General features: G+C 33.6%; 1 protein-coding gene across 7 annotated transcripts in view; it reads left to right on the top strand.

Annotated features, from left to right (window-relative positions):
- Positions 1 to 14,975, top strand: part of CACNA2D1 (calcium voltage-gated channel auxiliary subunit alpha2delta 1) — a 486,450-nt gene that overhangs the window by 346,721 nt on the left and 124,754 nt on the right. For all 7 annotated transcript variants that reach the window (XM_039472910.2, XM_074379327.1, XM_074379330.1 and 4 more), the window contains exon 7: positions 6,189 to 6,320. In XM_039472910.2, coding sequence (XP_039328844.1) covers positions 6,189 to 6,320 — 132 coding nt within the window. The remainder of the gene's footprint in view (positions 1 to 6,188; positions 6,321 to 14,975) is intronic.

Here is a 14,975-nt window from a genome sequence, read left to right as displayed (position 1 = left end):
TTAAAATTCTAGATAATCAGAGCTACACAAAAAGTTTTGAAAAGCCTAGAAATAAATAGCTCATAGGCAGGAATTTTGGAATCTAGTACACTTGTTTGAGTGCCATCTTTACAGCTTGCACTGTGTAACCGTTTGAGATTTTATTTTTGTTTTTTTTGTCTTGTTTTGTTTTTGAGATAGAGTTTTGTTCTGTCACCCAGGCTGGAGTATAGTGGCGCGATCTTGGCTCACTGCACCTTCTGCCTACCAGGTTCAAGCAATTCTCCTGCCTCAGCCTCCCGAGCAGCTGGGACTGCAGGCATATGCCACCACACCCAGCTAATTTTTTGTATTTTTCATAGAGAGGAGGTTTTACCATGTTGGCCAGGCTGGTCTCGAACTCCTGACCTCATGATCCACCTGTCTCAGTCTCCCAAAGTGCTGGGATTACAGGCATGAGCCACTGTGACCGGCCGAGATTTTATTTTTCTTATCTAAAAGGGAAGATAATACTAATATTCCACTTAAAGTGTCATTTTAAAAGTTAAATGAAATGATGCTTAGGAAATCATTAATACTTGGCATACAGTAAGTGCTTAATAAATATTACTAAGTAAATATTTGTTAGTAGCAATAGCATATGCTAATTTTTATCTCAATGCAAGGCTGTAATAGAATAGTATTATAAATTACATGAAATAGTAAACATTTTTTGACCGTTCTCTTGCTTTACTTATTTAACTGTATGATACTCAGTAGTATTAAACAACATAATTTTTAGTATATAATTTCTTACATATCTCCAATAGTTGCATCTTTTATGAAAGACTTATTAATTTTGTATTTTAAGTAAGTCATAAGAAATGTTTTTCTTTTTTCTTGCATAATTCTGCTTCATTAGAAAGCTGTAGGTGAGGGTACAAAGATTCAGTTTTAAAAGATAATTTCTGGATCTAATATACAGCATGGCTTGGGGAGTTAACAATATTGTATCGTATACTTGTAATTTTCTAGGAGGATAGATCTTAAATTCCCAGCCTCCACCCTAATGGTAGTTATGTAAAGGTGATGGATAAGTTGACTAGCTTGATTTGGTAACTTTTCAACATATAGGTATATCAAAACATACTTGATACTATTTTATATATGTCAGTGACATCTCAATAAATCTGTTTAAAAAGCTGTAGTTGACATTATAAATAACATTAAGATTTTTCAAATAGTCATATGGTGCCTTGAATGTATGGTGAGGCTTTGGTTACTGAATAAATCAGCAAAATGTATTCAAACTTAATTCAAACTTAAAAGGGAGCAATAGTGCAACATTTTATTGGTTGAAGTTTGCAAAAGAACACTGGATTCAGAGCTTGTCAGACATTCTTTATTCCATGTCATAAACAAGATATGGATAGAAGAGCCATGTTTTTTGGAAGAATTAGCAGCAAATGTAAAGGGTTTCTTTTGTGCTGTTACAAATTAGATTTTTCTTTCTTCCCTTGAGAATCCAGACTGAACAATAGAATACTCTAAAAGGGAGAATTGCTGAACATGGAGGCCATGTTTTTGAAAACTAAAGAAACAAAGAATAGAGATGTACGCTTGGCATTCTGAATCAATTAACAGTGAAATCCTGTTATACCATTCAGATTAAAGGCCTCAAAGTCAAGGTTTGCTTTCTAAGCATTCACTGCTTTTTGTAGGCTTGGCCTTGGACACCTATAAAAGACTTAACTTTTACAAAATTGAATTTTTCAACAGGGATAAAGATCTTCATTTCTTAAAAGTTGATAGAAAATGAGAACTAATTCACTCCTAATATAAGACAGTTAGCCAAATTTGTCAGTAACTGGTAGTAGGTTCAAGGCTAGATTGGCATTGAGCAGTCTTCTATAGTGAAAAAAATACTGACCACTCATGTATTTCTAATCTCATTTCAAGCAAGAAACCAGAAGTGTGTGTGAATGTAAAGCATTACTATTTGTCAGGAGTAGGGAAGAAAAACAGAGCAACTATGGAAATAATATCCAATAAATAATATAATACCATATAGCACAGGAGTCCCCAACCATGGGCCATGGACTGGTCTGGGTCCCTGACCTGTTAGGATCTGGGCCATGCAGCAGGAGAGCCTTACTTCCTGAGCTCTGCCTTCTGTCAGGTGAACAGCAGCATTAGAGTCTCATAGGAGCATCAATCCTGTTGTGAACGGCACATGTGAGAGATCTAGGTTCCATGCTCCTTATGAGAACCTGATAATGCCCGGTGATCTGAGGGGGAACAGTTTCATTATGAAACCATCTCCCACCTCCATTTGTGGAAAAATTATCTTTAACAAAACCAGTCCCTGATGCCAAAAAAGATATCAAATATATAATTGATAATATAAAATATGATATAATTTTAAATAATGCCAATTTATAGAATATCATTCACCTCTTATCAATATTATTAAATATGTCTTCAAATAAAAGGAATTTTGTTTGTGATCAAAAAATATTTTAAGTTTTTTATTTAATGAAAATTATTCTGGAATTTTTATATTAAACATTATTTGGCTACTAATTTATATTGATATTTCCACAATTAAAATCCTTTGAATTTTGTTTGCTCTGGACATTCAAATAAATATTATGACTTATAGAATAATCATTGCATTGAAGTCTTTGTAATATACGAAGACAAATTAAAATGTTTTTTGTTGAATTTTGTTGAAATTTATTGAACTTTAGTGAATCAGAGTTCTATCATTATTTTTTGAGATTAGGTTTTTTATGAAAGAAGAATACAGTTTCATAAGCTAGAGTAATATTTGCTGAGAATAATTTTCCAAGGAATTTGGCCTGGTTTCATTTTTCCCATTATGAAAGAATCATGTTTTATACCTTTTATTTTTTAACAACTGTGGTGTCAGGAAAACAGGAAAGACTAAAACTACTTTCTGAGAATAGAGAAAGGCACCAGCATAGCCACATAAACTCTTTATAATATAAAACAAAAGATCATCTGAAAACGACTTTTAACTTCAAAAAGCACTTGACTTCTACCCGGTTGTAACCAGAATAGTGAGTCTAAACAATGTTCTTAAATATACTTTACTTACACATTGAGAGAGACAGAAACAGAGATAGGGGTTAAGGTGGGGCAGAGGAGAGGGAGAGATGAAGGAAGAGAAAGAGAGATAATGTGTGTGTTAGTAGAATGGAAATGACAGAACAGAATTCATATCCAGGAAATGACATAAACTATTGTGCATTTCGTATTATACTATTCCATCATCTGCAGATTACCCTCTTATTTCAGCATTATTTATCCTGAGTGTGCTAGTAGGATAAAGAAGGAGAAATGTTGGGCATTTTAGTAATTCTGGATTAGCTATTTAATTTTTTAAGGTTTAGAAGAAAAAAAGTCTGGTCTTTTCAAGGTACCAGAGTAATATATGTTTATTAGTCAAATATAATTCATAATGTGGATCAGAAAAATGTATGCAGAAAACCCAAGGTCTAAAATCGTATTCATTCTGGCGTGTTTGATGCTTTACATAATATCTTTAACATTTTTTAGCTACTTTAAATATTATTTGAAAAAAGTTTTCCTAGTGAAACAATTGAATCCTACTTTCTAGTTTTGATATTTTAAGGAATGTGAATGGTATAATTGAATGTGTGATTCTGGCTCTATAATATTCTGATTAAGAACTGGAGACCCATATTCTCTCCATGGTATAAATCTCTTGAAGAACACTATGTGCATGTTGGTAGGTTGATCCAGTCAAACTGCTCCCTACAAAGACTGTAGTAATTTTGCATTCCTGTAGCAGATTCTCTTTGAATTTTGGTTTCTGGACATCTATAAAAAGATTGTGACTAATAGGATAATGATTGCATTAAGAAGTCCCTGTAACTATACACCAGTACATGGAAGTATCTGTATTCTTACATCTTATTACACATTGTGTATTATCAGATTTATCACCCGTACTGATGTGATGGTGTACAATACCAGTACTTTCATTCTGAGTCAAATTTAAAATCAGTTCTAGTGCCTAGTCTGGGAATTCCTTATATAATTTGCTCATTTGTAGATGAACACAGTTTGAGAAAAATTTTTTGAAATCTACCTTAAATCTGGCTTGTCTGAAAAAGAAATTTTACAAGGCATCAACTGGAAATTTTAAAGCATATTGCCAGAATAATAGAAATATTTTAGGGCTTGACTTTTTCCCTCACTGTATAAAACTATAATTCACGATCGGTGTGTCAGTACCCAATACTTAGTAGCTGTTGAGCAAACAAAACTAAGAAAAAGTTAGCAGCCTTGAAAACAAATAAAACTTTATTAAAAATAAATAGATGTTGTTGCCTAATATGAATGAAAGAGTCACGGAAATTAAAGAGATAGAATAGATTGGGCATTAATGAAGTCTATCTGTATCATAAATAAACATTTGTTTAGTAGAATATTACTATAAAAGTCACAATGTTTAAAACAAAGCACAATGTCCCTCTTTCTGTGCTATTTTTTATATTGATATAAATATTCATGCATAATGGGTATCAGTTCAGGTTATCTGTGTGAATATAAATTCTCATATAACTAGCCACTTATTGTTCATTGGATCATGCTTTTGAATATGAATTCTCTAGTATCTCAGAAGCAGGATGGATCTGACGCAGCTCATGAATATTCACACACACACAACTGATCTTTTTGAAAGTAATCGCATCCATAAAGATGAAAATCTTGTTAGTTTTCAATAATGTGGGCCATTAGCATGCTGGTCCCAGAACAGTTTCACAATCACCTTGTTTTTGTAAATGATACACACTTTAAAATATAAACACATAGGCTGTGCATCTTTTTTCACAGAAGCTCTTTTTAATTTTACCTTTTAAAAAGCTTGTGTATGACTTAACCACTGTGGTATTCGTTTGCTTTATTTGCTATCATCACAGAAAAAAATAGAAAAAAGTTAAGCTGTATCTCCAGTGTTGATATTAAGCACATTTCCACTGTTCAGGCATGGTCAGAGATTGTCAAATGCAAAGTGGCCCAATCTGCTAATCTCTGATGTGTATTTTACATATAAGATTATTTATGTCATCTTTTTGTGTTATATTAGGAAAATTATATTAGGCCAATTAAATTTTTAGTATGCTAGACTTGAGAAGTTAGGATCATGAAGGCCAATAACTAGAAATTATTTTATAACTTAACTATTTTAACCCATATTATGTCCTACATTATAATTGCTTCTCTTGCATTGTAATGAATGGTATATGTTTGTAATACCTATCCCAGATCAGTTTCTAGTTATCAATATGTATCAGAATCATCACCTGGCTCTTATTGGCACCATGCCCTAATTAACAGAACTAACCAGTAGCAAAAACAAACAAACAAATCCTATCATTTATGAAGGTAGTGATAAAGTGTCAGCTAGTTTGTTTTTAACACTGATATTGTCAAGCCTCTGAATGAATTTTCCCATCACTAAAATATGTATATTTTCGTTGTGTAAACACAGTTAATAAGCTATGCTCAACAACATCTTTTTTTTTTTTTTTTTTTTTTTTTTAACTTAGGTAGCAGGCTAATTTATGCTGCTATGCTTCCTCGGGTCATCAGTAGTTGAGTACTGTGGTCTTAAAACTCTGTCCTAAGGTGTCCGAAAGATTTCCTCAGAACTACTTCTGAGGATAAGAAGGAATACCACTCATCCCTCCTCATATTTTATGTGTCATAGCGGTTCTCAAACAGGACAGATTTTGCCCCTAGGGGCCATCTGACATTCTGTAGACATTTTTGCTTGTCACAACTGGGGGATGGGGAGCTACTGGTATCCCATGGGTACAGGCTAGAGTGCACTGTACAGCTAAACATTGTACAGTTCACAGGACAGACCCCACAACAAAGAATAATCCAGGCCAAAAGGTCAGTAGGGCCACTGTCATATAAAATTTTATTTTCAGAAATTCTCTCCAGAGTGTAAATCTCTTAAGAACATTTTTCCATGAACACGATGTGCATGCTGGTATTAGATCCAGTCAAACTGTCCTCTAAAATGTCTAAAACATGTTGATAATGACTGGATTAAAGTGCTTTTATAGGTAGAACAATGAACATATTTAATATTATTTTGTAAATAAATGAAGACGGATTCAGTGTTTAATTATATGTTTGAATTAATTTTTTTTTCTTTTTTTTGTTAGCAACAATTGTGTTAAATGAACTCAACTGGACAAGTGCCTTAGATGAAGTTTTCAAAAAAAATCGAGAGGAAGACCCTTCACTGTTGTGGCAGGTTTTTGGCAGTGCCACTGGCCTGGCTCGATATTATCCAGGTAGGTGCTTAGTGATTCAGTCATTGTCAAGTTCCAGCCTCAATGTTTCTGGAGAACACTCTGTTATCTTCCATGAAATTGTAAGAAAAATATGATTATATCACACTACTTTTATAAGGAAAGAATATTCTTCTTTACATGGCTTTAGATTGACCAAAATCACTTTAAACTGAAATACCTAAGGAGCAATTGGAACCATTGACACCTGGAATCAGGCCATGCTGCTGTGAGGCCATGAGCAGGTTTCCTTAGGTATATACCTGGAACAGGAAATTACCATCAGTCTTAAAACAGCTCTGAGACAAAGGCCCAACTGCTCAGCATGCACCAACCTGTGAGTCATGTTAGAGAGCTGAATTTTATAAATTAATTGAAATATTTATCTTCAGATTTTAAGTCCGAGATTGAAATTTGTAACATAAGTGTTAATGCATTACAAGAAGTAAAATGAAATCACAGTGAAAATAGTTTTTCTCATGTGTCAGGTTGTATTACTCCTGAATGCATCTCAGTGATTGTATAGACTCAGCGAAGATGAATATATGTTAAAATGAAGAAATCTTTTTATAAATGTGTATTATTATGAAAGAGTAAGGAGAAATAGTAATTTCTATACAAAAATGAATAATCAGTAGTACATCCTGAAAACCTATTGAAAAAACTTTAAGTCAAATGTCTGTTGGTGTTTTTAACGTCTCCACTTTTTAGAGCAAGATGACAAACATAAAATGCATTTTGTCCCTCAAACACATGATCTGAGTTATAGTATCCATATTTGATAATTTGGCTTTAAATGGCTACCATATGACTTTAAATAGCATAATTCTTCTTGAGGCTTGGGTGTCCTAAACATATTTGACAAATTGAGTTAGTCTTATAAAAAGTCAAAGCAGTAAATAGGAGTGAAATAAAAATTAAAAAACTTATAGGTTTGGATTGTAATATTATAGCAATGAATGAAGGTGTCTGGATATCATCAGATCAAATGGTACTCAAGTTAGGTAGAGACCATGTAACTTCTTCAGGGTTGCAAATGCCAGATGGTAAAATCAGTAATAACTTTTTTTCTGTATAAGCCACCACACTAGAAAAGGCCAAGTTTGTAATAAATACTGAAAAAATGTGTTATAAAATATTTTTATTAATATCTGATGTGGAGAATATATCACATAGTTTATCATTATAATAGTGAAGTTTTTCCTTTGTGGAATATTGTTCACTTTAATACAACCCTGCTAAACATAATCTTACTGTTTTATTAACATGTTAAATACTAGCAGAAGACTTAAAATTTGAATATGTAACATAACATAAAGGAAAAAGACAACACTACTCATGCACACAGTAAACCTGATGTAATAAACCTTAAAATTATATCAGGTCTTACAAAACATTTATAAATTATGAGACATGACATAATTTAAAATATAAGAAATAGACATCTGATATCCTATCCAGTAATACACAAATATAAGAATATATTTGTCAATAACTTACAGCATTATATAGCTTTTAAGAATATTATATATTCCATATATAAATAACTAAGGGAAAGAAGGAAATAATTATTAAAAGAAAATTAGGATGATAATGAGCAACCAAGAGCCCAGTATCAGAGAGAGAATGATGATGTCCAGGGAGAGAGACAAGGGTTACAAAAGAAAAACAAGAAAAGACGAAGGAAAGAATGGATGCAACATGGGAGAGAAAACATGGGGATCAAGAGGTAGATGGAAAGATTAGTTGTATTATGAACGCTTTTCAAAAATGGCTGTTTTAACAAATAGCAGTTAACTTCAAAAATTACTAATAAAACATACTCTATAATTAATTTCAAATGCTGAGGGATGATGGCTTTAATTGTTTAATGCTAATCATATATTTTCAAATGTGTTGACATTTATTCATTTCATCTTGGAAAACATATTTAGCACAATTCATGTGGTCTTGATAGAGGCAGGAGACAGACAAAATCTTTGAAGACAGCGGAGGGTTTCTGGTATAACACTACCTTCAAGCCGAAGACAGTTCTATGCCTATGTGTAATTCCCGGGTAAATCTTTGGACCAGATTGAGAATCTCTCTTTCTGTTTGACATGTTTTCCTCTGATTGATCCCCACCCTTCACCTATTTTACATACACCTACCCTTTCCTGATTGGTTTTTTACACTGTCATGCCCACCTTTGAATGGTGCCTTTGTAAAGACCTTAAGACAATGTTATAATTTTTAAAGTGGATGACTGTGTTTCTGGTTTTGTAAGATTATATTTTCAACGCATTTAACAGGATCACCAAGTATAAAGCTTTGTTTAAATGATGTGATTAAAAATTTTTTTGATAGACTATACATACTTCCCTGATCATATCACTTTGCTAGAAGTAAAGTAATATAGAAAGACTCACCCCCGTTTACTCTATGTTAAACCAGAGGTTGAAAATAGCCTTTCAGTATTTTGATTATCTTAATGGTAAGTGGAAAAAGCATATATGTTACTTCTGCTTAATTGAAATTTCACATACAAGACCGTCAGGCCAGTATCTCCCTACAACCTGTGGTAACCGGGGTAGATCTCTTAAGCCTTCTGAGTCCTAATCATCAAGTTTCAAAAATTGGAACACTTATAACTTCTCAGTTTATCCCCTGGGGGTTATTGTGATCAATGAGACAATACGATGAAAAGTACTGTGAAAATAGGAAACAGTAGGCGTTTCTACAATAGTACATGTCAACTAGAATAATTTTGCCTAAATGCAGCTTTCTCTTTATCTCAGACATTAAAGAACATAATTGAAGTTTGCAAGTCAGTTGACAAAGAAACTGAAATAGAACTCTGGAAGGAATCTAAACATGACTAAGTCATAAAGTCAGGCCATAATACCACATAGCGAAACTGGTCAGAAGGCACAGATTTTAGCCGATGGCCTTAGGTCACTTTTCCGAAGGGTTAGCAGATATGATAAAGGATGTCCAATTAAATTTAAATTTCAAATAAGCAATGAAGAACTTTTTAGTATAATTGTGCTTCATGCAGTATTTGGGTTATACTTTTACTAAGACAGTATTTATTTTTTATTGAAATTCAGACTTAACTGATTGTTCTGTATTTCTTTTTGCTAAATTCATCAACCTTCTTTTTTAGGCTTTCAGTTTCTACATTTGTAATATGGAAAGTCAACTTCCCCATTACTTCACAGTATTGTAAAGACCAAGCAGAGTCTATTCATACAGATACAAAATTTTATAATTTTCATTTTTAAATTCTGTAAGCTACCTATTTTTATTTGTGTAAAAGAATATTTGCCACAGAACTATTGAAAATAAAATGTTTTGCAGGAACTAGAACCTTCTGATTCACAATAGGACATCAAAAAATATTCTTGTTGATTGTTGATTATTGATGTGCTGCTTAGAGCACAGCCACATACCATTAGGTGGGTGAGCAATTTAGATACATACATAGCTAGATAGATAGATAGATAGACAGATAGATACATAGATACATAGACAGATAGATGTTTTTTACCCCATCAATATTATGTGTCCTGTTATGTACACATAATGATAAAAAAATGTAAAAATTTTAATGAAGGGTAACACTACTATGTACAACATGTTTTGACACACACACATTGTAGAATGGCTAAATCTATCTAATTAACAAGTGCCTCACTTAACATAGTTATTATGGTCTATATATCATCAGTAACTAAAGTCACCGTTTTACATAATAGATCTCTTAAATTTATTCCTTCTCTCCAACTGTAGTTATGTGTCCTTTAGCCATCATCTCCACATCTCTTCCTCGCTTGTAACCACCCCAGTCTTTGGTAACCACCATTTGACTCTGTATTCTATGAGACTGACTTTTTTTTTTTTTTTTTTTTTTTTTTTTTTTTGAGACAGAGTCTCTGTTACCCAGGCTAGAGTGCAGTGGCGTGATCTTGGCTCACTGCAACCTTTGCCCCCTGAGTTCAAGTGATTCTCCTGCCTCAGCCTCCCTAGTAGAAGGGATTACAGGTGCATGCCACCATGCCTGGCTAATTTTTGTATTTTTAGTAGAGACGGGGTTTTGCCATGTTGGCCAGGCTGGTCTCCAACTACTGACCTCAGGTGATTCATCCACCTTGGCTTTCCAATGTGCAGGGATCACAGGTGTGAGCCACCATGCCCAGCCAAGATCGACTTTTTTAGATTTGACAGTAATTGCATTCTTGAACCATATAGCCAGGACATAAACCCCATCTCCACGACTTTGTATGATGATGACCATTGGAAAATCCTCATTGACCTCAGTTGTGAAACAAGGAGGATAACAATATTTAAATTGCAGAATTGTTAAAAGAATAAGAAGCATTAAATCTGTTGGAGCATATTGCCCAGATGTAGGGGAAAGTTAGAGTACTCTCATGATTTTCAATTATCAGATTATTTAAAATACATAGAAACATGACTTCCAGTGAGATCTCTAGAGCTAGCATAATATAAAGGTCCCTATGCAGTGCTGATTCAAAATAGTAGTTTTGTAATTAGTGGAGATTTAAAACTCTTAACATCTGTCCTTGGACTGAACAGGAACCTGCTTTATGATTTCATTGACGTATATGGAAATAAGCTGTGAAAATCATTGCTGTCTATCCGTCCATCCTTTTTCTCCTCCCCTTCTTTTTTTTTTTTCACTCTTTCTCCACCTCTCTCTTCTTCCTCTTTCTGCTCTCCTCCGACGGTAGGTAGGCTGTGTGTTATAATAAAAGGAATATTGTACTGTGAGGAGTTCTGGGTTCATATAAAAACTGTCATCAGCATCACTTTATACTTTAAGTCATGTTCTGTTGCTATACCTCTTCGTAAGTAACTTGAGATGATTGAACAAAATGATTTCCAAAGCAAGCACTAATTATATCTGTTTATAGCCTATTGTTTGTAGCATTTGCTACATCCGCAGTCTTAGTTTCGCAGGATGAATAAAGAGACTTGCCCTAGTCATACAGTTAGCTCATGGCACAGATACGATTAGGAACTTATATTTAAGATGTCTTCCTTGAATATGTGCTCATTGGAAAATCAGTTTATCTTAGAAGTTCTTTCTTTTAGGAGCTCTTACTTTATTTGTATAAATTAACTTTACTGGTATTAAAAACTGCTTTCAATAGCTAGCAACTTGGTGACTTCTTACGCATCATAAAAACCATGATACAAACTGCTCATTTTACCTATTAATGTCTCCTGAAATTGTACCAATTGCCGTGGTAATTGGGATTGTAATTAGGAATCAGTGGCTCATTGAAATGCCAATGTAGGCAGCACTTATTCTTTTTTTGGACAGTTAGTTGTGTTTATTAAGAAAGAGAGGAAACTAAAAATCTACCTCATCTCCATATGACATTTGCTTAATGTCTTAGTAATTATTTGTTCTTTCTCTGCCCTACCTCATTTGTTAATTTCAAAACTATGAGATTATAATAAAGGGAACTAATGTATGTTAAGTTAATGTAAAACAGACCTCTGAGAAACATCTTCCTATTGCTATTTCTGCTAGGATTTTGCAGAATAAAATGCAAAAGAATCTGTTACAAAGTACACGGAGTGACTTTTTTTTTTTTTTAATACAGGTAGCCAATAGTTCTTAAATTGTGTACCACTTTTTGAGCAATAATTTAAGAATATTTTAAGCATCAAATAGCAGATGACAAGGTAGTCCAAAGAATACCTTTCAAAGTTTAGTCATAAACAGAGCGTTTTTGATACATTTCTAGCCAATTAGAAGAAAACGGGATAGCGCCTCAACATTTATGATGTTTATAGAAGTACTGCTTTCAGTTTTCTCTAAAAATGCCTGATTTCTTTTTTTACTTGAACATTTGTTTATGGATACACAGTTCAACTATAAATGTATACATTTATTAATCATTATATAAACAAACTTTAAATTGAACTGATTATTATATTTTGTGCTAATAATTGTTAAAGTCCAGTACATTAGTTAGGACTCTTACTAACTACCAGTTACAGAAAATTTAAAATAATTGTGATTTTTAACACTACAGAAGTTTGGTTTTTTACTCATGTCAATCAGAGTTAACATAGACTGGGTCAGGTAGGGAAACTGCACAAATAAGGGGTCTGCACCCTGTGCACCCCAGGTCTCATAACTCTGTCGTTCTCTGAGTGTGACCTCTGCATTAGAGGCTGTCACTGTTAGTTGTACTCTTTCTTAGAAGTAAGGAATGGTATTCTTTCATGCCCCCTTTTAGAGGGAACTTCCTGGCAGTCACTTAAAGCATTTTCCTTCATTTGTTTTTGGCCAGAGTTTAGCGGTCTCTTGGTCATAGTTACCTTCAAAATGTCCACATATCCAGCAAAAAGGCAGGGGCTGCTCTAAGTAAGAAGTGGAAAACAGATTCTGGGGAACAAAAAGCATCTCTGCTTTGGTTACTATGTGCACATCTGTGTTTTAAAATAGCAAGTTGTTTCTGCCTTTTGGAAAGTTTACACCTAATTAGGGAGTCAAAACTTATACATTTAAATTAAATATATCTTAAATTTAGATTTCAATACAAATTATTAAATAATTAAATACCAAGTCACTTAGACCATAGCAGTAGATTTGCTATAGAAATTTTGAAAAAGAAGAGGTAATTATGAATTAGAGTCATAAACGAGGTTTATGAACTTTGGATTGAAAATCAAGTCAATGAAGAAGAGGCAAAACGTTTCTGGAGGGGAAAATGGCATAAAATAAAAATACGAGGAGATGAGCAACTTCTGTTGGAGACTAGTGAGGTCAGTTAATCCAATAGCTTGCCACAGAAAATGTAATATTTAATCAAGGTTTATTAATGGCAGATGCCATGGCCTCGAATGCCAGAATGTTTGGGATTTAATGTGTAGGCTAAGTATCACAAACATTCTGGGCACTGTAATGCTATGATTAAAGCATTTATTATGATGATGAGAAGGAGAAAGATGGGGAAGCTTGACCAGAGGATATGCTATTTTAATGATCAGATGTGGAATTTTTAAGATCTGAACAAGGGATCAAATAGGAATTTAAAAAGAATTCTTGAATAGAAATGATGATATCAGATTTTACTGTTTTTTAAAAATAAATTTAATGACTGACATAAGACTCTTAGTATCATTTTTAAGTTGAATAGATGAGAATATTTAAGCTGTTTACTAAAATTAAAAATCAAAACTTTTTATTTTGGGAGTAAAGTGATGAGTTTAACTTAGAACAATAAAGTTCAAGGTGTTCACAGCAGGGTACAAAAAGCTCTGTTTATGCTCAAGCACTGGCTTTGTATTACATGGTTTTCTTTGCTATATACTATCCACTGATTGTGTTGTGTGGGGGATACATCTTACATATACACAAAAGGATGGCATACTGTTTTAAAATTCTCAATTTATTCTGATTATGAAGGTGACTTTCTAGCCTCACATTTGTTGCATTTTGTATAACCTTATCTCTTAGCAGCACCTGTCCTTTTTTTCCACAGATGAGGGTTGTAGTAATTGTTGGCCTTATGGTCAGCCATGGATTCAGTCACACTTAAACTGACTCAATGACCTATGGCTCACGGGAGAGCATAGATAAATAGGATGCTTTAGCTGTTTTCAACTTCTAAGACATATCTCTCAAATCTCTTTTTTCTTTTTTTTTTTTTTTTTTTTTGAGACAGAGTTTCGCTCTTGTTACCCAGGCTGGAGTGCAATGTCGCGATCTCGGCTCACCGCAACCTCCGCCTCCTGGGTTCAGGCAATTCTCCTGCCTCAGCCTCCTGAGTAGCTGGGATTACAGGCATGTGCCACCATGCCCAGCTAATTTTTTGTATTTTTAGTAGAGACGGGGTTTTACCACGTTGACCAGAATGGTCTCGATCTGTTGACCTCGTGATCCACCCGCCTCGGCCTCCCAAAGTGCTGGGATTACAGGCTTGAGCCACCGCGCCCGGCCAAAATCTCTTTTTTCTTTACGTGTTACCGAATTTCCATACCGATGCCATTCATTTTTAGATGCATAACACATCTTTGCTGTGTAATTCATTTATGTTCAGTATACTTGATTATGAAAAATTAAAAAGATTTTCTGTCAAAAAATTAGATGTTTTAAGAACTTTCTCAAGTACCCTAGATATAAACTTTTAAAAGAAACCTATCACTATCACCATCATCTAAGATTTTGACTTACAAAAGCACGAAACTTGTTTCTGTAGAAAGTTTCTTTTCTGTTTTTAGCGATGTCATTATTGGCATGTAATTGAATTTATTTGCATATGAAAATAAGAAACATTTCTCTGTCAGACTTCATGTTTATCTCTATGTAGCACATATCTAACATTATTTCCCAGTAAATCCTCTCCAGCACTTGCCTCATAGAACTTACTGTGCTCATGTTTATTTCCAAGTTACTTAATTATTACATTAGGGACATCTAAGTGATTAAATATTTGTGTAACCCTTACTTTATTGAGTATTCCATTTAATTGCTCATCTTGTCCTTTTTGACTGCTACTCCTGCTGACACACAGATATCCCTTTAAGTAAAAATGTTTTAAGTGTGTTATCTGGCATCTTTATAATTACCAGTAATGCTTATTGTAATAAGGGCTTTTATTTTTGAAATTATGGTGACTTATCCTTGGTTGTAAT

The sequence above is a fragment of the Saimiri boliviensis genome, chromosome 10 (assembly GCF_048565385.1).
Source record: "Saimiri boliviensis isolate mSaiBol1 chromosome 10, mSaiBol1.pri, whole genome shotgun sequence".
Lineage (NCBI taxonomy): Eukaryota > Metazoa > Chordata > Mammalia > Primates > Cebidae > Saimiri > Saimiri boliviensis.
The sequence above is the reverse complement of the archived record's forward strand: the minus strand, read 5'-3'. Positions and strand labels throughout refer to the sequence as shown.